The sequence below is a fragment of the Babylonia areolata genome, chromosome 9, assembly GCF_041734735.1.
Source record: "Babylonia areolata isolate BAREFJ2019XMU chromosome 9, ASM4173473v1, whole genome shotgun sequence".
Classification (NCBI taxonomy): Eukaryota; Metazoa; Mollusca; class Gastropoda; order Neogastropoda; family Buccinidae; genus Babylonia; species Babylonia areolata.
This window is the reverse complement of record NC_134884.1, coordinates 43840137-43866559: the sequence shown is the minus strand read 5'-3', so window position 1 is coordinate 43866559 and position 26423 is coordinate 43840137. Positions and strand designations below refer to the sequence as shown.

Sequence of the window (26423 nt, the reverse complement as noted above, 5' to 3'; positions counted from 1 at the left end):
GGCAGTCAGTGCAGCGAAAGAAAGCCTTAAGAAGAAGGAAATAATAGGACACACCCAAACCAACAGAGAGGGCCTGGGATCGACAAAGATGGAATGGTGGTCCACGGCAAGGGGGAAAGCAAAAAGAGACATGATCATACAGGAGATCAAGAAGGAAGAGGATGATAAAAGAGTCCACAAGGCATTCCAGCAAGGCCAGCAGGGGCAGTGGACAACATGGAAAAATGCATTCCAAAGGAGCCTCAGCTGAAGCGAAATGTGAAACATGGCCCTATGATGATCAGCTTCATCCTAAGATCTGTGTAAGACCTTCACTCGAAAACAAACTTGGTGAAATGGGGGAAAGCAGATGACCCTGCATGCCCACTCTGCCGTGGCAAACAAACAGTGGAACATGTCCTCAGCTCATGCAAAGCGGCGTTGAGCCAAGGACGGTACACATGGAGGCACAACCAAATGCTAAAAGAAACTGCACACGTGGTGAGCACTGTCCAAGTGACTGACCAGCCCCACCAGAAGTTCCAGTAGAGTTCTGCTCGGCAGAAGGCAATAATGTGTGGCCAGGAACAGTATCCAATGTTTCCAAAGCATGGAAACGTGGGCTGTTTGATGGTGCCGAAGATTGGGAATGCACAGTTGACCTACCAGAAGAGAAGAAACACCCAGAAATCATCAGCAAGAGCAGCATGAGACCTGACATAATACTCCACTCCAAGGCAACGAAACAAGCGATTCTGATTGAGCTCGTTGTGCCATACGAAAGGAGAATGGAGGAAGCCCACATCTACAAGACCGAGAAGTATGCTGGTCTAGCCAGTAGGCTGAGAGAATCTGGCTTCCAATCCAAAGTCCTCGCCAAAGAGATTGGTGCAAGAGGGTTTGTGGGCGCATCTGCCTACAGCCTCATGAAACAGCTGTCGATTTCTAGCAGAGAGAGGATATGGGCTCTCAAGGCAATGGCAGAAGCAGCAGAAAAGTTCCAGCTGGATCTGGTCGAGGAGGAATGAAAAGTAAACTTCATAAGGATTAAATTTTCCCTACTCAAACTAGGCGTACGATGGCTCAGTGGTTAAAACGCCTACCAGAAAAGGTGACTCAGTCCTGAAGTGGCGAACACCCTGAAGGCGCGGGTTCGAACCTGCTGAGGACGGGGAAGAAAAAAAGAAAAGGCGGCAATACAAGGGCATCCAGGAGTCATGACCTGGGTGAGTGTAAGGAGTCCAGGGCCGAAACACTTGACTGAGGGGGGCTTCTTTTCTGAAGACCTTGTATTGTCCAGCTCTCCCTAGAGTTTCTTATCACTGAGGGCCAAGTATGTGTGTGTGTGTGTGTGTGTGTGTGTGTTTCATGTCATGTAGAAAACACGCGCACATGCACACACACACACACGGACGATCACACACACACACACACACACACGCACACACACTTTAAAGCGAAATATTTTTTATTCACTGATAGAGTTCAGATAATCCGCCTGTAACCGTGTCCCGAGTGGTTCTAATAGGGTACGGCACAAAAGACTTCACTAGATGATTGATTGAATGAAAGGATAGACAAGACCCCATGCACAGGCCAGGAACATAATTAATATAGTGAGTGAGATGTGATCAGACAATTCGAATCAGTATCTGATAAGCAAAAAGATGTTTCAAAACAAAGAGTCCATCAAATTTCAAAACAATCATGTAATATAATTCTAACGTAATGCATAACACATTCCAGCATAAACCATCTATTATGTCAATAGAAAATGACCATAGCCCGAAAAAAGCTACCTAAATTTCGAAAGAAAAAGTATGTACCTGTGAAATTGTACAGTTACAGAATACAAAACACTTTATCATCTCAAAATCAAAAACATAATTCTAACATGAATCATAACACATTCATTAAAAAAAACACCACATTTATCATGTGAACAGAAAATGACCGTAGCCCCAGTTAGTTAACAACATTTCGGAAGAAAAAAAAAAACAGCCTTCGATTATGTACAGCAACAGAATAGATGATACTTTATTGTGTCCTCAAGAGAAATTCATTTTTATTATTTCAAGAGAAAATCGGTTACACCTTTAATTAAACTCTATGTTTATCCTTCACGATTGTGGAACAGAAAACCGCATATTCTGGATAACTTCATGTGTCAGTGACCAACAACAACATGTCACACTTCATACACTGTGGATGACTTCACAATCATTATCTTTTCATTTCAGATGTTTGTTGGTCACTGTATTTCTGTGTCTGTTGGCCTGCCCGTGTGTCCCTCTGTTTGTCTGTGTCCGGTTGACCGTCTGTCTGTTTGTATCTCCTCTTTAGCAGTCTGCCTTTGTCCCTGTCTGTCTGTTTGCCCGTCTGTCTGTCTGTGTCAGTTTGCCTGTATGTCTGTTTCCGTCTCTGTGTCTGTTTGACCGTCTGTCTATCTGTCTTTGTCTGTCTGTCTGTCTGTGTCAGTTTGCCTGCCTGTCTGTCTGTCTGTATGCCTGTCTGTCAATCTGTGCCTCTTTTTCCCGTCTCTCTGTGTCTGTTTGCCCGTCTGTCTGTATGTCTCTGTCTGTTTGCCAGTCTGTCTGTCTGTCCGTGCCAATTTGCCTACCCGTCTGTCTGTCTGTTTATCGCTCTGTCTGTGTCTGTTTGTTCGTCTGTCTCTCTGTCTGTGTCTGTTTGCCCATCTGTCTGTCTGTGCCTGTTTGTCTGCCCGTCTGTCCGTCTGTGCCTGTTTGTGTGTCTGTCTGTGCCTGTCTGTCTGCCCGTCTGTGCCTGTTTGTCTGCCCGTCTGTCTGTCTGTGCATGTTTGTCTGTCCGTCTGTCTGTGCCTGTTTGTCTGTCCCTCTGTCTGTCTGTCTGTGCATGTTTGTCTGTCCGTCTGTCTATGCATGTTTGCCTGCCAGTCTGTCTGTCTGTCTGTGCATGTTTGTCTGTCCGTCTGTCTGTCTGTGCATGTTTGTCTGTCCGTCTGTCTATTTGTACCTGTTTGCCTGCCCGTCTGTCTGTCTGTCTGTTTGTACCTGTTTGCCCGCCCGTCTGTCTGTCTGTACCTGTTTCCCTGCCCGTCTGTCTGTCTGTACCTGTTTGTCTGTCTGCCCGTCTGTCAGTCTGTGCCTCTTTGTCTGCACCTGGCTAACAGATGTAGTGCAGCGTATATGGATTTGTCCGAACGCAGTGACTCGTCTTGGAAAAACTGACACTTGAACAAACCGAAACTGTGCTATATTTCACTGTTTGTGCCGACTTTACCTGCATATTTTACAACTGGATCACAGTTTGCCCAAGAAGACGCAGAAGAAAAGACTGAGGAGGAAACACCCATCACCGAAAAGTGTATGTAAGAGGATCGGTACAGATGAACTCTGCCAGTTGATACACACCGGCATTCTTTAACCTGACAAGGCAGTGAGCTGTGTCCTGCTCTATTTGGAACAGACGACACAGAGAACGACTTTGTTGTTGACATAGGGAGGACAGGGGAGACTACCACACTGTGTGACAGTGAAGTAAAACAGATATCCGTTCTGATTCAGGTGGCCGCTGGAAGTATTCTCAGGATCATTGTCCAGACAGACATACTCACTGGCAGCCTTGTGTTCATAGTGTCCAGATGTCAGGTACCCTGTGTACTGTGTGGTCCACCCTGTGGGACAGGTACGGGTGGCGGGGATCATGATGGTGGTGGACAGGGCGGCACGGCACACAGAGCAGGGAACGTCGTGTTGGTGATGGTTAGGAATATCTTCATACTCAGCTCCGTAGAGGTACGCACGATGTTGAGGATGTGCAGCTGTTCCGTCAAACTGAGGAGCCAGAGTCAGACACAGTGGGTTTGCTGCAGCCCCAGTGTGATCATACCAGGAGCCTCCCGCCACGCCTGTTTTGTTCACAGAGCATGGTCAGTGTTAGGAAGGAGAACATGTGTATCACTCCCCCCATTTCTCTTTTTCTTCATCTCTGAACCACATATTTACACACACACACACACACACACACACACACACACACACACACACACACATACGCACACACTGGGCAAGGCCCAATCCTCATTGCCCACGTTGTTATTTCTAATGTTCCCATCACACATTTCCTGTTTCTTGACCATTTTCTGGTGGCTCTTTCTTAAAGGTCCCACAGCATTTACTGGCCGTCGAGGCAGTGAATTCACGTCTACTGTAGGCTCCGACCAATCCTCTCCTTCCGTCGTTTTAACCTTCCCCAACGGAAGTCACGTGTCCACTGACACCTTGGTGGAGTGAGGAAACTCGGAGTAAAGTGCCTTTCCCAAGGACACAACACCATTGCCAAACGGGGCCTCCAACACTGATCACTGATGAACACTGGATCAGAAGTCCAAAGCCTGACCGATTCTGGCTGTGCGCCTCCACTCAGGAGAAGTAATGCATAGCGAAATCAGACAGCCTTAGTGCTTGGCCTGTTTCAGTGACGAACATGCCTGGACACAACGCAAAGAGTTCACCAGTCTGTACACCACACATATGTCATTGTTCTGCATAATTATCAGCGTTCCAGTCTTGTCATCTACTGTCAGTCACTTTTGTTTGCAGTATACGCACAAATTCTGTTCTGTCAACAATCCCTTGATTCAGCTAATCATATTCCAGCCCAAATAGAGTTTGTCTTGCCTCTAACGTCGTAATCATATTCCATACCACAAGCTTTCTTTGGTCAACTCGACTCCTCCAATTTGTGTTAAGTATAGCCAATACCGCATGTATCTCACAACAGAGTTAATTATATGGGGTATCTATGATCTCACAAAATCATTAGATAATTTGGTGTAAAAATTTTTCTTTTTCTGAATCTTTCCTTAACGCGAAGAAATGAACTTTCATGGCCTCACATTTCAGCACCATCAGATTCTCCGTGTGTGTGTGTTTGTGTGTGTGTGTGTGTGTGTGTGTGTGTGTGTGTTTTATGGATGGGATTATTAAATATTTTGTGTATTGTTCTATTTTTTGTCATTCTTCTACACAGTTCTCTTTATTTTCTTAGGGTCTTTGTAAAGGCCGTCGTGCTCTGTACTCTGTAGTTACTAACTATAAAGATATTCTTTAATAATGATAATAATAATAATGGTAATGATAACACTCACCAGAATATACCAACTGGCTAGTGTTGGCGCAGGTTTTTCTTCCCCAGCGAACGAATGTTGACCCTGTTCAACACAGAATTTAAAAACTGCCAATTAATTCTGAAATACACAAACCCTGCATACAGCTGCACTATTATCTACAATGCTTGCTTTGGATTATCCGATAAATCTTCCAGTAATTCTATTCATAAAAACCATGTAGCCCAGTACTTACTGCTGAAATGCCCAGGAAGAGAAATGCCCTGACTGCATACAAAGCCAGTTGTAGTGAACGGAACCTGCAGGTCCTCCCCACCACCTGCAGTAAAGCACAGCACAGCGCCAGGCAACGCGCCAGTCACTATCAGTCCCAGGGTTTTCTCACAGATACAGATCGCAGCTCACACGGATGACATCAAGGGGGTGAACGACCGAATCAAGCAGGCACTGGGTTGGACACAACAGAAAACTGTCCCTCTGAAGTCTGCTACAGGCAAGGACATGTAGGATCGCGCACAACAGATGGAGCGCTGAGTGGAGCACCATTCTGAGTTACATGCAGGGGAGAGCAGGATCCCATGAGACGGCCTGACTGCCACAGTGTGCATGCCTGTGTTGGAGGAAGCCGACAGACAACCAGCCCTCCTAGAACGGAGCGAGGCCTGTGACTGTCTTGCTCTGACCTGAGAAAGATGCCGTCCCAGCTGAGGTCTTGAAGTGCTGCAAGGGGACCCTCATCACTGAGCTGCGTGAAATCCTCTGTTCTGCTGGAGAGAAGGTGAAGAGCCACAAGACATGAAGGACACTGACACTGTCACACTGTACAAAAACAAGGGTCACAGGAGCAATTGCAACAACTATCGCAACATCTGTCCTCAGTATCGGATCTGCCACAGAAGACATCTGTCTCTGGACGAGGTTAGACGGGAAACTGTCCAAGAACTCTACCAGATCTTGTATGTGAAATAACATGTACTACACAGTCTTAGGTACTGTCACAGGACAGTCAAAATTATCATAAACTTATACAAAATTAACGATTCACCAGAGCAAAACAAAAAAGAAATAATGTCCAACCAATCACTTTTGTTCGAAATCGGTTACTTGCTTCATATCACTAAAAAATATAAAGATGCACAGTTAAAGAAATCATTTAAACATACTCACACTTTGCATGCATTCACAGACAATTAGATGACAAAGCATGAGAGACATATAAAGCAAGAGAGAGAGACAGAGAGAGAAAGAAAGAGAGGTACAGAGAAAGAGAGAGAAAGGGAGGGACTGTTCACTGTTGGTTTCAGCACAAGCAACACATGCAAAAAGCTCACCTCCTTTCTGGTTTGACCTGACCAGGGCTGTCTCCATTGCTTTCAGTGTTGTCTCCATTGCTTTCAGTTTGCCCTCCATGCCTGCGCCACACGGTGCCCCAAAATGTCTGGAAAAATCACACAAAGAAAAACGATCCTTGTGTCACCACGCTGCTGAATAACAAACAGTTGAATCTGCACGACAATTTTATCAGACACAACAAAAACATGTGTAATCCTATTCAATGGCTGTCTCACGCTGTTGATTATAAACCAAACATAAAAAAACCGATTTAGCATGGACTGTTGAGCTTTTTAGTTCACGATGTTTACACACATCGTAAATCTGTGTAGCCCTGTGCTTCGGTTGTCCCAGTGTCTGTGTGGATGTGTGTATGGCTGCATGTGTGTGTGTGTGTGTGTGTGTGTGTGTGTGTGTGTGTGTGTGTGTGTGTGTGTGTGTGTTAAAGATATTGTTTCGGGAAATAACGAATTTAGCTATAAAATTCCAATTCTAATGACGACGCAACTGTGGGAAGGGCAAGAAAAAATGTGAAGAAACAAAACATGTTTTCATATTTATTTTACAATCAAACTTGTTTTTTTGGATTGTTTTGTTTTTTTTAGCAATGTTAGCTTAGATATTCACACATTGATTGATATAAGTCATTTTATTATGTTTAGTTAAAACAGAAGCAGCAGTCTGGCATCAATCTGAATACTGAGAGAGATGAAAATAATTCAAGACTTTCAAAGTTACGGGTAGGCACCATTTGTCACATTGCCAAATGAATTTGTCAAATGTTCAATATAATTTCTGAGAATTCATAATTTTAGTTGAGAGTCAGAGAGAGAGGGGGGAAGGGGCAGTCAGAGAAAGAGACAGAGACAGAGACAGAGAGACAGAGTATAATATGCTTACCCAATCTGCTTGGATTTCAGCGCACTTTCAATTCTCTGAAGTGTCTCCACGACTTTCTCCCCAGCACTCAGAACCGACGTGGCAGTGGTGGAAGTGGTTTGTCCTGGAAACACTGTGCTTACAAGAACGAGCCAAAGGCAGGCCAGCATGAAATTTCTAGACATTGTCAAAGGAACCTTTCCTATATGACTGAAACGTACAAAGTAGTAATTCAAAAGATCAACAGGACTGAAGATGCGCTGGCTTGGATATTGAATCCTGTGTAACGCTCTTCCTCGGCTCTGGCCAGACTGCCGGTTGATGGCTCGTTAAATACTCCAGCGCAGGAAGCGTTAACTCCGGTTTATGTGATTCACTGACATCCACACCTTCGTGTTCACACCTTGGTGTTCACACCTTTAAGTGATCCATTGGAGTTCACACCTTGTACGCTGGTTTTGCTGTGACTGCACCATCTGCGCAATTACACCTGACAGCTACATGACGAAAACCTGATCGTCCTTGATTAGGATCGTGGTGGCTATGACGTAAACAACAGTCAAGCCATACTGATCACATTCCCAGTGGAGAAAAGAAATTGAAGACAGAGACCATCTCCCCCGTAGTTCAGAAAAATTAAATTCAAGAATGGAGGATCAGATATCAGATTTTTCTGTAAATTTACGGAAACCAGTTCATCTTAGAACCACTAGGGTTGACCATGAGAATAGTGTAAATCCATTGCGAAAATTTAGGGGTAGGTATATGTATGTATGACAGGATAGTTTTCATTTGGTTGTCGTATTCCCATATGGTGGGGTTCTTACTTGATTCAAAATGCGGCAAACTGTATGCTTGAGAGAATCCGTTTCATACTTTTCTGCACATTGCGCGCATGGATCTGCTTATGAATTAGATACACTCCAAAACGGAAAAACTCTTCAGTCCCTATTCTCCATTTATAGACCGTGCGGTAAAGAGGCTTTGAGAAAATAGTGACTTGTCAGAACGCTTTTTCGGACATATGTTTCCTGACCGTGGTGGTTGACTTGAGTCACGTTCGCAGTTGTCAAAATGTCAGTCCTGACAGGAGATACAACAACCAGGAGATACAACAACAACAACAACAAGAAAACAAACAACACACACACACACACACACACACACACACACACACACACACAACTATGCACGCACATTCTTTCGCATAACGTACATGCAGCATTATCATTATTTTCTTCAATTCACGTGAACTCTGTCTCTCTTCAGGACGTGTATTTTCTTATCACCGTTCTTTTCATTTTCACGTGGCTGTATTCCTGCATTGCGTGACGTCACTCCTCCTGCTTTCCGCCCTTTCTGTGACAGTGCGTGCATGCGTGCGCGCGCGCGCACGTGTGTGTGTGTGTGTGTGTGTGTGTGCGGTTTATTGTGTGTGCGTGTGCATGGGTGTGTGTGCGCACGTGTGTGTTGGCCGAGAGAGACAGAGAGAGCTTCAGCAGATCAACGCAGCACATGATTCTCGTTTATTTGGATATGAGCGAGAGCCATTGTATTGTCATCAGCACACACACACACACACACACACACACACACATGCAAACACACACACACACACACACACGCACGCACGCACGCACACACACACACACACACACACACACAGTTTCTACACACACTATCTTTTCAATAGGTCTTCAGTTTAAGGGGGCTTTACCCCCTTATCCCTGTCAGAGCGACCGCCCAATTTAGCGCCAAGCCCCCCCGCTCCCCCTTTCCCCCGGAAAACTCCCCCCTCTTTGTCAATCCTCCAAGCACAGGCAGGAATCGAACCCAGGACTCTCAGATTGAGAGTGCAGTGCTCTGCGATCGAACTTCACTGTGTCTGGAGCTCACTTGTCCAGCTTCTACGGACGACCAAGAGGATGTCCACTGCGGGATGGATCTCTTCAGATACGTGTTGGTGATGACAACCGACAGACAGAAGAGCCAGAGGACTAAACACAACAGTAAAAGTGACACGATACAAGTGCTGTGTTTGCTGCTCGCTGAGTTCATTACTGAAAACTACAAGAACACCACAGTTGTCATCTTGCCACATAAGTCAAGGCTGCCCCTCTCCCTTTTCTTCTGCACATCAAACACGTAAGCGGACTGAAGTGCAGGTGAGGATTTTACGCAGCAAGAAACCTCACGAAGTTTCTGGCCAACAACAGATAATAGACAGGGTTTGCATCCTTTTGACCAAATTCGAGGAGTTCACTGAACAGAGATGTCTGTTTTCTGGTCGTTGGTTGTTTGTTGGGTCGAACACTCTGTTCCTCCCCCTACCCTCCTCCCACCCCTGCAACCTGCTCACCGCCCCTCCTTCCCCCCCAAACCATCAGCACGATGTGAGACACCTCTCGTGAGCAACACCTTTTCCACGATACATCCGGATACTGTTGTTATTTGATGGAAAAGATAGATGTCGCTTGACAAGGGGTGCTCAGCAACTACGCATTTGCTTCTCTCTCTCTCTCTCTCTCTCCCCACATGGGGACGGACGCGTGCGCGCTTGTGTGTGTGTGTGTGTGTGCGTGTACGTGTGAGAGCGCTTGTTTATGTTTGTTTGTGTGTGCACGTGCGCGTGTGTGCCTATGTACACGCGCACGTACATGTGTGCATTCGTGCGTGAGTGTGTGTATGTGTGTGTGTGTTTTAAGAGAGAGGCAGAGGTAAGAAAAAACAGTGTCTGTGCACGTGCACTGTGAGAGAGAGAAAGCGGGTGGATGAGGGGTGTGGTGGGGACGGGGTGGGCTCATTGTGTGGATTTGTATTGTTTTTGTTTTTCCTCTGTGTGTGTGTGTGTGTGTGTGTGTGTGTGTGTGTGTGTGTGTGTGTGTGTGTGAGAGAGAGAGAGAGAGACAGAGACAGAGAGACAGTGAGAGAGAGAGAGACAGAGAGAGTGAGTGTGTGTGTGTGTGCGCGCGCGCGCGCGAGTGTGTGTGTGTGTGTGTGTGTGTCCCATTCTCCAAAGTTTAAAACAGTCTAAGAATTCATACCCCCAACTGAATCCGTTTCATACTTTTCTGCACATTGCGCGCATGGATCTGCATATGAATTAGATACACTCCAAAACGGAAAAAAAACTCTTCAGTCTGTATTCTCCATTTATAGACCTGCCTGCTGATCCAGTGCCAGCTTCGCTGGACAGGACACGTTGTCCGCATAACAGACAGCAGGAGCCCGAAGATGCTCTTGTATGGCCAACTGAATGAAGGCCACCGCGAACTTGGAAGACCCTGCAAGCACTTCAAGGACACCTTGAAGACAAACGTCAAAGCCTGTGACATAGACATCACTTCCTGGGAAACTGATGCCCTTGACTGCTCTTGCTGGAGGATGCTGTGCTCTAGTGGCATAAAGACATTTGAAAACAAGAGAATGCTGGCCATTAAGGAGAAGCGTGAGCGAAGGAAGCAGGGCTCAACTTCTGGAGACGTTTTCTCTTGCAACACCTGTGGGAAGTGCTGCGCATCGAGAATCGGCCTCTTCTCCCATATGAGGACACACACCGACAGATAATCCTGCCTGCCTACTGATCCGTCGGTCCGACGGGAGACTCCAACACACTTGTATCATGGTGACTGGTAGTGTGGAGTGTGGAGGGGGATTTGGGAGGGGGGATGGGAGGGGAGGTTGGGGGCTGGGGGGTGGGGGGCACAGGTAAGACAGATGTGGGGGTAGGATGAGGAGGGGTGTGGCCTAGGGCAGTGTGCACCATAGTGAAAAGAGAAAATCTATCAACCATTGTTATTGTGTGTGGGGAGGGAAGTAGGAGGGAAGGGCGCAGGCTGGGGGAAGTGTGAGGGGGGGATGTTATGTGTGTGTGTGTGTGTGTGTGTGTGTGTGTGTGTGTGTGTTTCTTTGTTTGTTCTGCGTGCGTGTGTATATGTGGGTGGGTGTTTGTGTGTGTGTTAAGGTGTGTGTGCATGCATGTGTGTGTGCCTCTGTGTGTGTGTGTGTGTGTGTGTGTGTGTGTGTGTGCGATGTTTCTGCTGCAATGAATAAGTGACTTTGCTTCGTTCCTTTGTTCCTTCCATTTCCCTGTCTGTGTCTGTGCACGTGCGAACACACACACACACACACACACACACACACACGCACACAAACACACACACACACACACACACACACACAAACACACACACACACACACACACACACACACACAACACAACACAACACACATATACTTTAAAGAGCATTTTGTTTTTATTCGTTGACAAAATTTAGATAATGTGCCAAACAACGAAAGTGCAAATAAAGTGAGGTGTAATGACAGAATTTAGTTAATGTACCAAACAAGAAAATCGCAAATAAAGTAAGATGTAATAAGATAATTCGAATCAAACAGCCTCTGATATGTAAAATGATAACATATTTAAAGTGAAAAAATGTACCGTATTTCATAATAGACAGTCCATAAAATTTCAAAATCCGTAACATAATTCTAAAATAAATTAGAACCCATTCCAACACAAATCATACATCATGTGAATAGAAGAATGACCAGTCCAAAAAAAGTTAACTACATTTCGAAAGAAAATGTGTCTACCTGTGAATCTGTACAGTTACACAATACCAAGTCGTGTAAATCAGTATGACACAAAGGACTGTGTTGACACACGTCGTCAGCACACGTGTCACTCAGTTTTCACCTGACTTGCTGCACGTGGCGCAGTGATAAACCCGTATGATAAACCTGCTTGTAACCAAGCAGTAAGGTGACAGCTCAACAAACCCTGTAGTGGTGACAGTGACTGTCATCACGGATCTTTGTCTTATGGTTTCTAAAGGATGAAGGTGGCAGCATGGCGATTCTGGCCAATACAGTGTCCGTGAGGGACTGGGTTCAATTCCGGTCTCGCTCTTTTCCCCCACGTTTGACTGTAAAATCACACTGAACGCCTGGTTGTTCGGATGAGATGATAAACCGAGGTCCCGTGTGCAGCTCACACTTGGCGCACTGAAAAAAGAACCCATGACAACACAACTGTTGTCCCCTGGCAAAATTCTGTTGAAGGAATCCACTTTGATAGGTACACGACTATATACACATGCACTCAAGGCCTGGCCAAGCGCTTTGGGTTATGCTGCAGGTCAGGCACCTGGCTAACATGTATATAGATTTGTCCGAACGCAGTGACTCGTCTTTGAAAAACTGAAACTTGAACAAACCGAAAATGTGCTATATTTCACTGTTTGTGCTGACTTTACCTGCATATTTTACAACTGGATTACAGTTTGCCCAAGAAGACGCAGAAGAAAAGACTGAGGAGGAAACACCCATCACCGAAAAGTGTATGTAAGAGGATCGGTACAGATGAACTCTGCCAGTTGATACACACCGGCATTCTTTAACCTGACAAGGCAGTGAGCTGTGTCCTGCTCTATTTGGAACAGACGACACAGAGAACGACTTTGTTGTTGACATAGGGAGGACAGGGGAGACTACCACACTGTGTGACAGTGAAGTAAAACAGATTAACGTGGCCGCTGGAAGCATGCTCAGGATCTTTGTCCAGACAGACATACTCGCTGGCAGCCTTGTGTCCATAGTGTCCAGATGTCAGGTACCCTGTGTACTGTGTGGTCCACCCTGTGGGACAGGTACGGGTGGCGGGGATCATGATGGTGGTGGACAGGGCGGTACGACACACAGAGCATGGAACGTCGTGTTCGTGATGGTTAAGAATAACTTGATACTCAGCTCCGTAGAGGTACCCACGATGTGTAGGGTGTGCAGCTGTGCCGTCAAACTGAGGAGCCAGAGTCAGACACAGTGGGTTTGCTGCAGCCCCAGGGTGATCATACCAGGAGCCTCCCGCCACGCCTGTTTTGTTCACAGAGCATGGTCAGTGTTAGGAAGGAGAACATGTGTATCACTCCCCCCATTTCTCTTTTTCTTCATCTCTGAACCACATATTTACACACACACACACACACACACACACACACACACACACACACACACATACGCACACACTGGGCAAGGCCCAATCCTCATTGCCCACGTTGTTATTTCTAATGTTCCCATCACACATTTCCTGTTTCTTGACCATTTTCTGGTGGCTCTTTCTTAAAGGTCCCACAGCCTTTACTGACCGTCGAAGCAGTGAATTCACGTCTACTGTAGGCTCCGACCAATCCTCTCCTTCGGTCATTTTAACCTTCCCCAACGGAAGTCACGTGTCCACTGACACCTTGGTGGAGTGAGGAAACTCGGAGTAAAGTGCCTTTCCCAAGGACACAACACCATTGCCAATCGGGGCCTCGAACACTGATCACTGATGAACACTGGATCAGAAGTCCAAAGCCTGACCGATTCTGGCTGTGCGCCTCCACTCAGGAGAAGTAATGCATAGCGAAATCAGACAGCCTTAGTGCTTGGCCTGTTTCAGTGACGAACATGCCTGGACACAACGCAAAGAGTTCACCAGTCTGTACACCACACATATGTCATTGTTCTGCATAATTATGAGCGTTCCAGTCTTGTCATCTCCTGTCAGTCACTTTTGTTTGCAGTATACGCACAAATTCTGTTCTGTCAACAATCCCTTGATTCAGCTAATCATATTCCAGCCCAAATAGATACATCATTATTTTATTTTCCTAACCCAGTTTGTCTTGGCTCTAACGTCGTGATCATATTCCATACCACAAGCTTTCTTTGGTAAACTCGACTCCTCCAATTTGTGTTAAGTATAGCCAATACCGCATGTATCTCACAACAGAGTTAAATATAGGGGGTATCCATGGTCTCATCAAATTATTAGATAATTTGGTGTAACTATTTTTTTTCTTTCCTCAGCGCGAAGAAATGAACTTTCATGGCCTCACATTTCAGCACCATCAGATTCTCCGTGTGTGTGTGTGTGTGTGTGTGTGTGTGTGTGTGTGTGTGTGTGTGTGTGTGTGTGTGTGTGTGTGTGTGTGTGTGTGTGTGTGTTTTATGGATGGGATTGTTAAATATTTGGTGTATTGTTCTATTTTTTTGTCATTCTTCTACACAGTTCTCTTTATTTTCTTAGGGTCTTTGTAAAGGCCGTCGTGCTCTGTACTCTGTAGTTACTAACTATAAAGATATTCTTTAATAATGATAATAATAATAATAATGATAACACTCACCAGAATATACCAACTGGCTAGTGTTGGCGCAGGTTTTTCTTCCCCAACGAACGAATGTTGACCCTGTTCAACACAGAAGGTCACTAATTTAAAAACTGCAAATTAATTCTCAAATACACAAACCCTGCGTACAGCTGCACTATTATCTACAATGCTTGCTTTGGATTATCCGATAAATCTTCCAGTAATTCTATTCATAAAAACCATGTAGCCCAGTACTTACTGCTGAAATGTCCAGGAAGAGAAATGCCCTGACTGCATACAAAGCCAGTTGTAGTGAACGGAACCTGCAGGTCCTCCGCACCACCTGCAGTAAAGCACAGCACAGCGCCAGGCAACGCGCCAGTCACTATCAGTCCCAGGGTTTTCTCACAGATACAGATCGCAGCTCACACGGATGACATCAAGGGGGTGAACGACCGAATCAAGCAGGCACTGGGTTGGACACAACAGAAAACTGTCCCTCTGAAGTCTGCTACAGGCAAGGACATGTAGGATCACACACAACAGATGGAGCGCTGAGTGGAGCACCATTCTGAGTTACATGCAGGGGAGAGCAGGATCCCATGAGACGGCCTGACTGCCACAGTGTGCATGCCTGTGTTGGAGGAAGCCGACAGACAACCAGCCCTCCTAGAACGGAACGAGGCCTGTGACTGTCTTGCTCTGACCTGAGAAAGATGCCGTCCCAGCTGAGGTCTTGAAGTGCTGCAAGGGGACCCTCATCACTGAGCTGCGTGAAATCCTCTGTTCTGCTGGAGAGAAGGTGAAGAGCCACAAGACATGAAGGATACTGACACTGTCACACTGTACAAAAACAAGGGTCACAGGAGCTATTGCAACAACTATCGCAACATCTGTCCTCAGTATCGGATCTACCACAGAAGACATCTGTCTCTGGACTAGGTTAGACGGGAAACTGTCCAAGATCTCTACTAGATCTTGTATGTGAAATAGCATATACTACACAGTCTTAGGTACTGTCATAGGACAGTCAAAATTATCATAAACTTATACAAAATTACCGATTCACCAGAGCAAAACAAAAAAGAAATAATGTCCAACCAAACACTTTTGTTCGAAATCGGTTACTTGCTTCATATCACTAAAAAATATAAAGATGCACAGTTAAAGAAATCATTTAAACATACTCACACTTTGCATGCATTCACAGACAATTAGATGACAAAGCATGAGAGACATATAAAGCAAGAGAGAGAGAGAGAGACAGAGAACGAAAGAGAGATACAGAGAAAGAGAGAGAAAGGGAGGGACTGTTCACTGTTGGTTTCAGCACAAGCAACACATGCAAAAAGCTCACCGCCTTTCTGGTTTGACCTGACCAGAGCTGTCTCCACAGCTTCCAGTGTTGTCTCCATTGCTTTCAGTTTGGTCTTCCTTTCTCTCCGTTCAGCTTCCAGTGTTGTCTCCATTGCTTCCAGGTTGGTCTCCATTGCTTTCAGTTTGGTCTTCATTTCCCTCCGCTCAGCTTCCAGGTTGGTCTCCATAGCTTTCAGTTTGCCCTCCATGGCTTCCTGATTTGCCTCCACTGCTTTCTGGTAGGTCTCAAGTGTTTTCTGTTTCATCTGCGAGAATGCAAGGAACTCCATGCCTGCTCCACACGGTGCCCCAAAATGTCTGGAAAAAACACACAAAGAAAAACGATCCTTGTGTCACCACGCTGCTGAATAACAAACAGTTGAATCTGCACGACAATTTTATCAGACACAACAAAAACATGTGTAATCCTATTCAATGGCTGTCTCACGCTGTTGATTATAAACCAAACTTTAAAAACCCTATTTAGCATGGACTGTTGAGCTTTTTAGTTCACGATGTTTACACACATCGTAAATCTGTGTAGCCCTGTGCTTCGGTTGTCCCAGTGTGTGTGTGGATGTGTGTGTGGCTGCATGTGTGTGTGTGTGTGTGAATAGAATAGAATAGAATAGAATAGAATATATTTTATTGTCATGAAACCGTAAGGTTTATAAGACACAAGTGCAATGGTAAATGAATGAACGACTGAAAAACACACAATTAATCAATCAGTTAATGCAGTAAATTGCAGCAGCATTCATAAACAAATTTCCCCAATCTTGTTTGTATATATTCATCATCTGTTAGCATCACCTGACTGGGAACATGTCCTGTGTTATTTGGATTTTGAATATCCTTTAAAAATTGTTGCCTTAAGGTTTTATATTTAATACAATGATAAAGAAGATGGATTTCGTCTTCCAGGATGTTACACTTGTTGCACAATCTGTCTTCTTGTGGAATATTTAAATATCTACCTTTCTCAATCCTTTGGTCATGCGCGCTTATTCTGAGTTTCGTTAAAGCTTGTCTGTGTTTTGTATCTGATATATTTAAAAGATAGGTTTCAGTTTTGTACTCTGCTACAATCGTATTGTAAAATTTTAGCTTTAATGTTTTTTCTCTTTTCTCTTTCCAGTATTTGATATATTCATTTTCTAATTTTTTATACACGACGTATTTCAGTCTATGTACGCTGAATGTGAATTGATTTTTCCAAATGTGATCAAGGCCTATAATTTCGAGTATCTTTTTAACAAAAATCAACCATGGGGAAGATGTATTTTCTTGTTGGTACATGGACTTATATATTTTGTTGATGAGGGAAGTTTCTGGTAATTGAATAATGTGAATCCAATATGTAATAATTTGGCACATTATCTTTAAACTTATTGGGAATCTGCCCAGTTCACCTAACACAGGAAGCACCATAGCTTTTTTGTGTACTCCAAGTAATTGCTTACAGAATTTAATGTGTAATTTTTCATGTGGAAACTTATTCGATAAGCAGTCGTCAAAAAATGTGCTAAATCGAAAGAATCATCCGGCTTGACTTGGTAAGGTAACCATACCTCCGCCCCATAAATCGATATTGGCGTTATCAAAGTATCATATAGTTTGGATATGGTACCTGGATTGATGTTGATAGTTTTGAATGTTCTTCGTAAAGTATGCAATGCTTTGTTTGCTTGTTTAGTTAGGTGTTCCTGTGCTCTTATCAGACTTCCACTTTTGTGGAATATAACTCCTAAATATTTATATTCTTCTGCTGTTTGTATTATATCTTCCCCACAGTAGAAATATATTGGTACTTTTGGGTCAGATCTTGTAAAGATTACCACTTTCGTTTTTCTCTATTAATTTTTAATCCCCAATTATGGCAATATGTGTTCAAATTATGTCATTTTTGTTGCAATCCTTTTCTTGTTAAAGACAGAATAACCAGATCATCAGCATAAAGCAAACATGGTACACTGCTGGGTGAAACAGCATTGAATTTTGGAGAATCGTTACTTTCCATAGATTTTACAATATCATCTATGAAAATATTAAATAAAGTTGGGCTTAGTGTATTGCCCTGTTGTACACCCTTCTGTACAGTTATTTCCGTGCTGAGACCTCCGTATGAATTTATTTGAATTTTGGAATTATCATACATGTCTTTAATTATATCAAAGCATTTTCCAGTTATGCCCATTCTTTTCAACTTTAGGAACAGGGCATCGTGCCAAACATTATCAAAGGCTTTTTCAAAATCAACAAAACAACCGTATAATCTACCATTTTTTACTTTTATTACTTCATTAATGATTTTTTTTAGAATGAAGATTTGATCAGTTGTTCTGTAGTGTTTCCGAAATCCAATTTGTTCCTTTGTTAGGCGTTCACCTTGTTCTTGGTACTCAGTTAATCGATTATTTAATATTGTGCAGAATACTTTTCCCAAGGTATTGGTTAAGGTTATTCCCTGATAATTATTTGGATCTCCCGGGTTCCCATTTTTATACAATGGAATGTTTAAACCAATTTTCCAACATTCTGGATATATACCTTGAGTGAAAATAATGTTAAACATTTTTTGAATGATATGGATAGTTATTGGAAGACTTGTTTTGACCATTTCGTTTGTAATGCCGTCCAATCCTGGTGATTTATTATTTTTTTTATGCTTGCACGCTTTTTTGAATTCTTTGTTTGATATTGTTAAGTTGATATTTGACAGCAGACTCTCATCTGTTAGACTCTTTTTAAGTTCGTTTCTGATTTTTTGCCTTTGTTTTTCTTCTACATTCACCTCTTTGCCAATGAGCTTTTCCAGATGTGAAATCCATATGGATGTATTCAACTGATATTTGCGTGTGGCATTCTCGCCTGCAGTTTGTAAACTTTTTAATGTTTTCCAAGCGGTGTTTGGATCTTTATAAAGGACGTCGCTGATTTTATTCGCAAGATCATTTGTGTACATTCTTTTCTTTCGCCATAACAGTCTATTATAGATCTTACGTTTGGAAAAATATTTTTTGCATAGGGATTTATTATATGGATGCCTATTTATGGCATTCAGTATTGATCTAAGATCTTTCCTGTGTTCATAACATTCATAATCAAACCATTTTTCAATGTTTTTTCTTTTGCGTTTATGAACGTTTGTTTTCTTCCTAAGACTTATATTAGCCGCAAATTTCATCATTTGTGTAAAATCATTAATAGTATTGTTTAGTGCTAGTTTAGAAATACCGGTATCATTTTCAATATACGTATCTAATCTTTGTTCTATTTGAACAAGTTGGGTTTTTATCCATGGCATTTTGAAATAAAATATTTCTTAAATATTTCTCGTCTGAGAAGGCATCCCATAAGTATCGGTGTGTGACGTCTTCAGCTTTAAATGTTTCTTTTCGTGACGTTTTAACTGATACTGAATTCCTTTCTGATTTTGTCGAAAATCCAGTTACGACAAACTTAATTCCATCGGACAGTGATCTGAAAAAAGATTTAAGGGGATGAACTTTCATATGTAAGATATCTTTTTTCATAGTGGTAAAACAAATAAAATAATCAACAACACTACAGCCATTTTGACTATAGCATGTAGAGTGTCCATCTAAATCACCCAGTGTTCTTCCATTAAGGATACACAAATTATTGTCAATGCATATGGACGCCAGTCTTCTACCAGCTTTTTGTACATAGCCATCCATTGAATTTCTGTTGTATATCAAATCACAATGATCATTATAAGGTAAGTTACATCTGTTGTTTTCATGTTCCATTTGAATGAAATCTGGTATCCCAGCTGTTCGTGCATTGAAATCTCCACAAAGTATGATGTTTCCCATTTCGTTGATTTCTTCGACGTTTTCTTCTAACTTATCCCAGATGTCCGTGGTATTATCTTTTCCAAAAGAGGATGTTTCTGGAGGAATGTAGACACATCCCACAAAAGTGTCGTCGTTGTCATTGGTGCTTGGTATCTTTATCCACACAATGTCGCTGTTACTGCTTGGCAGTATTTTGATGTTCTTTCTTAAATCTTCTTTAATGTAAATTGATATCCCCGCTGATGAACTTATTGCTTTTTTACGTTTTTGACGTACATAATGAATTCCAGGTGCAAAATTTGGAATAAAGATGCTACTTGCAGTGTCTTTATCTAGATGGGTTTCTTGTAAAAAGATAATATCATATTTACTGAAGTGTTTTATTACCCAATCATGTGCTAATTTATTTGTCGTAAGTCCATCTATTGTCTCTTTGTACCCTTTGAGGTTCCATGAAAGTATGTTCAATGACTTTTTTAACATAACAATTAGATTTTTTTTTTTTTTTTAAAGAAGAAGATATACAAAAGAAAAGAAAAATTAACACTAACGAGTGGTTATAACACCAACAAAAAAAAGAGAAGAAATATATGTGAATGTTTTTGTTTTTGTTGTCTTTAAGGAACTTTTTGATGAGCAATCGTCATTGCCTAAATCTCCTTGCCAGTCAAACATTGTTATGATCAATAATCAAAATGGTAGTTGTTCTGTTCCGTACTGTTGAACCAGTTGTCTCTGAACCGTTGTCCCTGTTTGTAGCCACTGTATGTCGTTGTGCCTCTGTTGTAGGGGATGAAGTCGTATCGCCGTTGATAACTGAAGTGGTGTGCTGCGTGGTCGTACGGCTGGACGGGGCGGTGTGTCCTCGTACCTCTGTAGGGCCTTCTGCTGTGATTGTAGTTGCCTTGCGTGTTGAAATGTGGTATGTTGTCCCGTCTGTTGGTACTTCTGTAGCCCACCGTGTAGTCGTTGTTGTTGCGTCTTGGTGCATCTCTCACGTAGCGTCTTGAATCTTGTCTTACAATAAATCTGCGTCGGCTTGGTTGGTATTCCTTGCGGCTCTCTGGATTGTTTTCTGTTCGTCTTTTCCAATAGTTTTGACGAAGTTTCTTTTTGGGGCTTTCCCAGAACATGTGGTCAAAGTACCTTTTCATTTTCTTCTGTCTGAGTGGAAACACCTTTTGTTGGTTTTGGACTTTCTTTGGCACCACGATGTGCACTTTCGTTTTTCCCATTAAATCCTATTCTTCTGAGACCTTTCACAATCTGAGCAACTAGTGCTTGATTTTGTTGGGGGTGTTGCAGGTCAGCCATTGATGTTACTAAGTTTTGAATGGATGACTCTAGGTTTCGAAGAACTGAAGTCGTGGTTTGGTGTTGTGATTTCAGTATCTGTTCCAGAATAGTTTGGTCAACAATTCTCACGTCATCTTTCGCGACGTCATTGTTCTGTGTTTGACGTGTTTCTTTCCATTCATGTTGCATGCTGTCAGCTACTGTTTCATCATGAAATATTTCGCTGCATGTTTTGCAGGTGAATTTTCTCAGTGATCGTTTGAAGATACATATTTGGTAGATTGGAAGTTCGGTACATGTGTAATAGATATGTTTTGAACAGTCTGAGCATTTTAAACTTTTGTCTTCCATTTTGGCATTGCCACAGATACAAATGTTATTTTCGTCTGGTTCAGAATTTTGTCTTTCCTCTTGATCACTGTTCATTGTATTGTCTTTCGTGTTTGAGTCACTGTCATATTCATTGTCGTACTCACCGATGTCATAAATCGGTGGGTTCTCATGTCCTGCCTGTTTCATTGCCGTCAACGCTTCTTCCATTGTATCGTAGGCCTTGTGTGTTGCCTTGGAGAAACCGGTCACGGATCTTGATGCATCGTTCCAGTTCTTAAAAATTCCGATCTTCCGTCCATTGCTAACTGCATACAGTTTTTGATCTTTCGGGGTCGCTTTTCTTGACGCCATCTTCTCTTTTTCTTATTTTCTAGTTAGTTCTAGTTTTCTGGCAAGTGTGATTCAGGTCGACTTTGTCTCAGAACCGAGGAATTTCAGTGTATGTCGCCATTTCAACCGTGTGTGTGTGTGTGTGTGTGTGTTAAAGATATTGTTTCGGGAAATGAATTTAGCTATAAAATTCCAATTCTAATGACGACGCAATTGTGGAAGGGGCAAGAAAAAATGTGAAGAAACAAGACATGTTTTCATAATTATTTTACAATCAAACTTTTTTTTTTTAGCATTGTTAGCTTAGATATTCACACATTGATTGATATAAGTCATTTTATTATGTTTAGTTAAAACAGAAGCAGCAGTCTAGCATCAATCTGAATACTGAGAGAGATGAAAATAATTCAAGACTTTCAAAGTTACGGGTAGGCACCATTTGTCACATTGCCAAATGAATTTGTCAAATGTTCAATATAATTTCTGAGAATTCATAATTTTAGTTGAGAGTCAGAGAGAGAGGGGGCAAGGGGCAGTCAAAGAAAGAGACAGAGACAGAGAGACAGACAGAGACAGACAGAGAGACAGAGTATAATATGCTTACCCAGTCTGCTTGGATTTCAGCGCACTTTCAATTCTCTGAAGTGTCTCCACGACTTTCTCCCCAGCACTCAGAACCGACGTGGCAGTGGTGGAAGTGGTTTGTCCTGGAAACACTGTGCTTACAAGAACGAGCCAAAGGCAGGCCAGCACGAAATTTCTAGACATTGTCAAGGGGAACCTTTCCTATACGACTGAAACGTACAAAGTAGTAATTCAAAAGGTCAACAGGACTGAAAATGCGCTGGCTGGATATTGAATGCTGTGTAACACTCTTCCTCGGCTCTGGCCAGACTGCCGGTCGATGGCTCATTAAATACTCTAGAGCAGGAAGCGTTAACTCCGGTTTATGTGATTCACTGACATCCACACCTTCGTGTTCACACCTTGGTGTTCACACCTTTAAGTGATCCATTGGAGTTCACACCTTGTACGCTGGTTTTGCTGTGACTGCACCATCTGCGCAATTACACCTGACAGCTACATGACGAAAACCTGATCGTCCTTGATTTGGATCGTGGTGGCTATGACGTAAACAACAGTCAAGCCATACTGATCACATTCCCAGTGGAGAAAAGAAATTGAAGACAGAGACCATCTCCCCCGTAGTTCAGAAAAATTAAATTCAAGAATGGAGGATCAGATATCAGATTTTTTCTGTAAATTTACGGAAACCAGTTCATCTTAGAACCACTAGGGTTGACCATGAGAATAGTGTAAATCCATTGCGAAAATTTAGGGGTAGGTATATGTATGTATGACAGGATAGTTTTCATTTGGTTGTCGTATTCCCATATGCTGGGGTTCTTACTTGATTCAAAATGCGGCAAACTGTATGCTTGAGAGAATCCATTTCATACTTGTCTGCACATTGTGCGCATGGATCTGCTTATGAATTAGATACACTCCAAAACGGAAAAACTCTTCAGTCCCTATTCTCCATTTATAGACCGTGCAGTAGAGAGGCTTTGAGAAAATAGTGACTTGTCAGAGCGCTTTTTGGGACATATGTTTCCTGACCATGGTGGTTAACTTGAGTCACGTTCGCAGTTGTCAAAATGCCAGTCCTGACAGGAGATACAACAATCAGGAGATACAACAATCAGGAGATACAACAACAACAACAACAACAACAACAACAACACACACACACACACACACACACACACACACACACACACACACACACACACACACACACACACAACTATGCACGCACATTCTTTCGCATAACGTACATGCAGCATTATCATTATTTTCTTCAAATCACGTGAACTCTGTCTCTCTTCAGGACGTGTATTTCCTTATCGCCGTTCTTTTCATTTTCACGTGGCTGTATTCCTCCATTGCGTGACGTCACTCCTCCTGCTTTCCGCCCTTTCTGTGACAGCCCGTGCATGCGTGCGTGCGCGCGCACGTGTGTGTGTGTGTGTGTGCGGTTTATTGTGTGTGCGTGTGCATGGGTGTGTGTGCGCACGTGTGTGTTGGCCGTTACACACAGAGAGAGAGAGAGAGAGAGAGAGAGCTTCAGCAGATCAACGCAGCACATGATTCTCGTTTATTTGGATATGAGCGGGAGCCATTGTATTGTTGTCAGCACACACACACACACACACACACACACACACACACACACACACACACACACACACGCACACACACACGCACGCGCGTACACACACACACACACACACACACACACACACAGATTCTACACACACTATCTTTTCAATAGGTCTTCAGTACCCCCTTATCCCTGTCAGAGCGACCGCCCAATTTAGCGCCAAGCCCCCCGCTCTCCCTTTCCCCCGGAAAACTCCCCCCTCTTTGTCAATCCTCCAAGCACAGGCAGGAATCGAACCCAGGACTCTCAGATTGAGAGTGCAGTGCTCTGCAATCGAACTTCACTGTGTCTGGAGCTCACTTGTCCAGCTTCTACGGACGACCAAGAGGATGTCCACTGCGGGATGGATCTCTTCAGATACGTGTTGGTGATGACAACCGACAGACAGAAGAGCCAGAGGACTAAACACAACAGTAAAAGTGACACGATACAAGTGCTGTGTTTAGTGACCTACAGAGAAGCAGGTGTTTTATCTCTTGATGAACAAAGGAAAGCTTCAGCCGCAAAATTCGTTATCAAATCTTTCGCATATGAAACCTTTTCAAAAGAAGAAGCTAATTTAAGTTCACAAAAAGATTTTACTAAAAGAGCTAAGACGATACAGTCTATGACATCCATTAATACATTTGCATCAGATATCATTAGTGCTACGGAAACCTTTTCGACGACACATCCGGATATTGTTGTTATTTGATGGAAAAGATAGATGTCGCTTGACGAGAGCACAGGGGTGCTAAGCAACTACGCATTTGCTTCTCTCTCTCTCTCTCTCTCCCCACATGGGTACGGACGCGCGCGCGCTTATGTGTGTATGTGTGTGTGTGTGTGTGAGTGTACTTTGCTAGCAAAGAATGCAGATTCCCTTAATCTCACAGTAAATCTGGAAAAATCGAATATTGTTATTTTTAGGAAGGGTGGGTACATTGCCAGTCGAGAAAGATGGTTTTACAAAGGTACGGAGATAAAAAATTGTTAATGCTTACAATTACCTAGGAATTTTGCTCAGCACTCGGCTTTCATTCTCTTTCTCTCTTAACAAACATATAACTAAAGCAAAAGCTGGAATTCTTGATATATTTAGAACCATGTGGAGTATTGATGATTAACTCCATCGCTTGTCTTCAAATTATTTGATACACAAATTAAACCCATGCTTTTATACGGGTCAGAGGTTTGGGGCTTGCTAAACGACTCACGCATTGAAAAGGCACATTTATTTGCTTTAAAAAAAACTTCTTAATGTATCTCCAAAAACGCCAAACGACATGGTATATGGTGAAACGGGCAGGAAACCACTATGGATAGATGCAAAAGTAAATGCAATTCGATATTAGCTACGTCTTACCAGAATGGAAAATAGTAGACTTCCTAAGAAATCATACAACATGCTTCTTAATATTCATGACAATGGTAAAGATTGCTGGGTCACGGATGTCCAGAGACATTTAACAATTTATGGTTTTGGGTTTGTTTGGCTTAATCAAGGGGTACAAGAGATTAACTGGTTTTTACGAGAATATAAAGAACGTATATCTGACTGCTGGTTTCAAGGGTGGAATGAAAGAATCAAGGAACGTGAAAGATATTCTGTGTACAGATGGTTCAAAACTGAATTATCTTTAGAACCTTACTTCGAAAGTATCAAAAATATTAAACTTCGAGACACATTCATTCGATTCAGGCTTGGCATATCTGACATAAAAACACATAAATTACGCTTTTCTTCTGACTATGGGGTAGATTTATCGTGTCCTTTGTGTAAATGCCGATTGGAAGATGAAACGCATTTTCTGTCGATGTGCACAACAACCGATGATTTAAGACAGAAATATTTTACAAAAGAAAACGTGAAGAAACTTAAAATACATCCCATGGCGTTTTTGTGTGATGTGCAACATTCAAACAGCTTAGCAAAATTTATTTACCATAGCTTAAGACTGCGAAGGGACTCAGCGTAAATGATCTCACAAACAAAGCTTCATTTCGAAAACCAATTCTTAGCATGCAAAATGCCATTCGATTTATGTTGCCACTGTTTAATTGATTCGTTGGTGGAAATGTATGTTAATCGATTGTGAAGATAGTTAAATTGACAAATGTTATTTGAATATTCTCTCTCTCTCTCTCTCTCTCTCTCTCTCTCTCTCTCTCTCTCCCCTTCCCTCTCTGTGACTACGTAATCGGGTCGATGGCCTCGGGTTACTTAGATATCAACCTCAGCAGTAGTCTACGATGATTGTGCGTATACATACCGTTAGATATTGTTTTGTCTTCCTTATGAAAAGCAATAGAATGTTGTGAAAAGTGTAGGAGGGAGGGAACGTTCGAAGGGGTGGGAGAGGGGGGGAGCGTGTTTTCCACGGTGATATGAGCATGTTGCTTAAGTCATTAAACCATTTGAATCTTGAATCTCTCTCTCTCCCCACATGGGTACGGACGCGCGCGCGCTTGTGTGTGTATGTGTGTGTGTGTGTGTGTGTGTGTGTGTGTGTGTGTGTGTGTGTACGTGTACGTGTACGTGTACGTGTGAGAGCGCTCGTTTATGTTTGTGTGTGCACGCGCGCGTGTGTGCGTATGTACACGCGCACGTACATGTGTGCATTCGTGCGTGAGTGTGTGTTCGTGT

General features: G+C 42.9%; 1 protein-coding gene across 3 annotated transcripts; it reads right to left on the bottom strand.

Moving 5' to 3' along the window:
* Nucleotides 1-1429: 1429 nt before the first annotated feature.
* On the bottom strand, nt 1430-22476 carry LOC143285503 (uncharacterized). Of its 3 annotated transcripts, XM_076592838.1 has the most exons (5): nt 22178-22476; nt 15912-16111; nt 15795-15857; nt 14474-14536; nt 11539-13178 (listed from the first exon to the last, which is right to left on the bottom strand). In XM_076592838.1, exons 1-5 carry the CDS (start codon nt 22339-22341, stop codon nt 12736-12738), a joined length of 933 nt encoding a protein of 310 aa, XP_076448953.1. In that variant the 5' UTR covers nt 22342-22476; the 3' UTR covers nt 11539-12735. The 3 variants fall into 3 exon arrangements, with proteins under 3 accessions (XP_076448951.1, XP_076448953.1, XP_076448952.1); XM_076592836.1 differs by lacking the exons at nt 11539-13178; nt 14474-14536 and adding exons at nt 1430-3868; nt 5111-5173 and having other exon boundaries at nt 15795-16111; XM_076592837.1 differs by having other exon boundaries at nt 15795-16111.
* Between the last annotated feature and the right edge of the window lie 3947 nt (nt 22477-26423).

Bases quoted from the DNA above. Each gene is read 5' to 3' on its own strand.
- LOC143285503 (XM_076592836.1), bottom strand. From the start codon at position 22,341: ATGTCTAGAAATTTCGTGCTGGCCTGCCTTTGGCTCGTTCTTGTAAGC. The intron at 16,112-22,177 runs GTAAGCATATTA...TGTTTTTTCCAG, and splicing joins CTGAAATCCAAGCAGACTGG to ACATTTTGGGGCACCGTGTG. The intron at 5,174-15,794 runs GTGAGCTTTTTG...TGTGTTGAACAG, and splicing joins CAGGTCAAACCAGAAAGGCG to GGTCAACATTCGTTCGCTGG.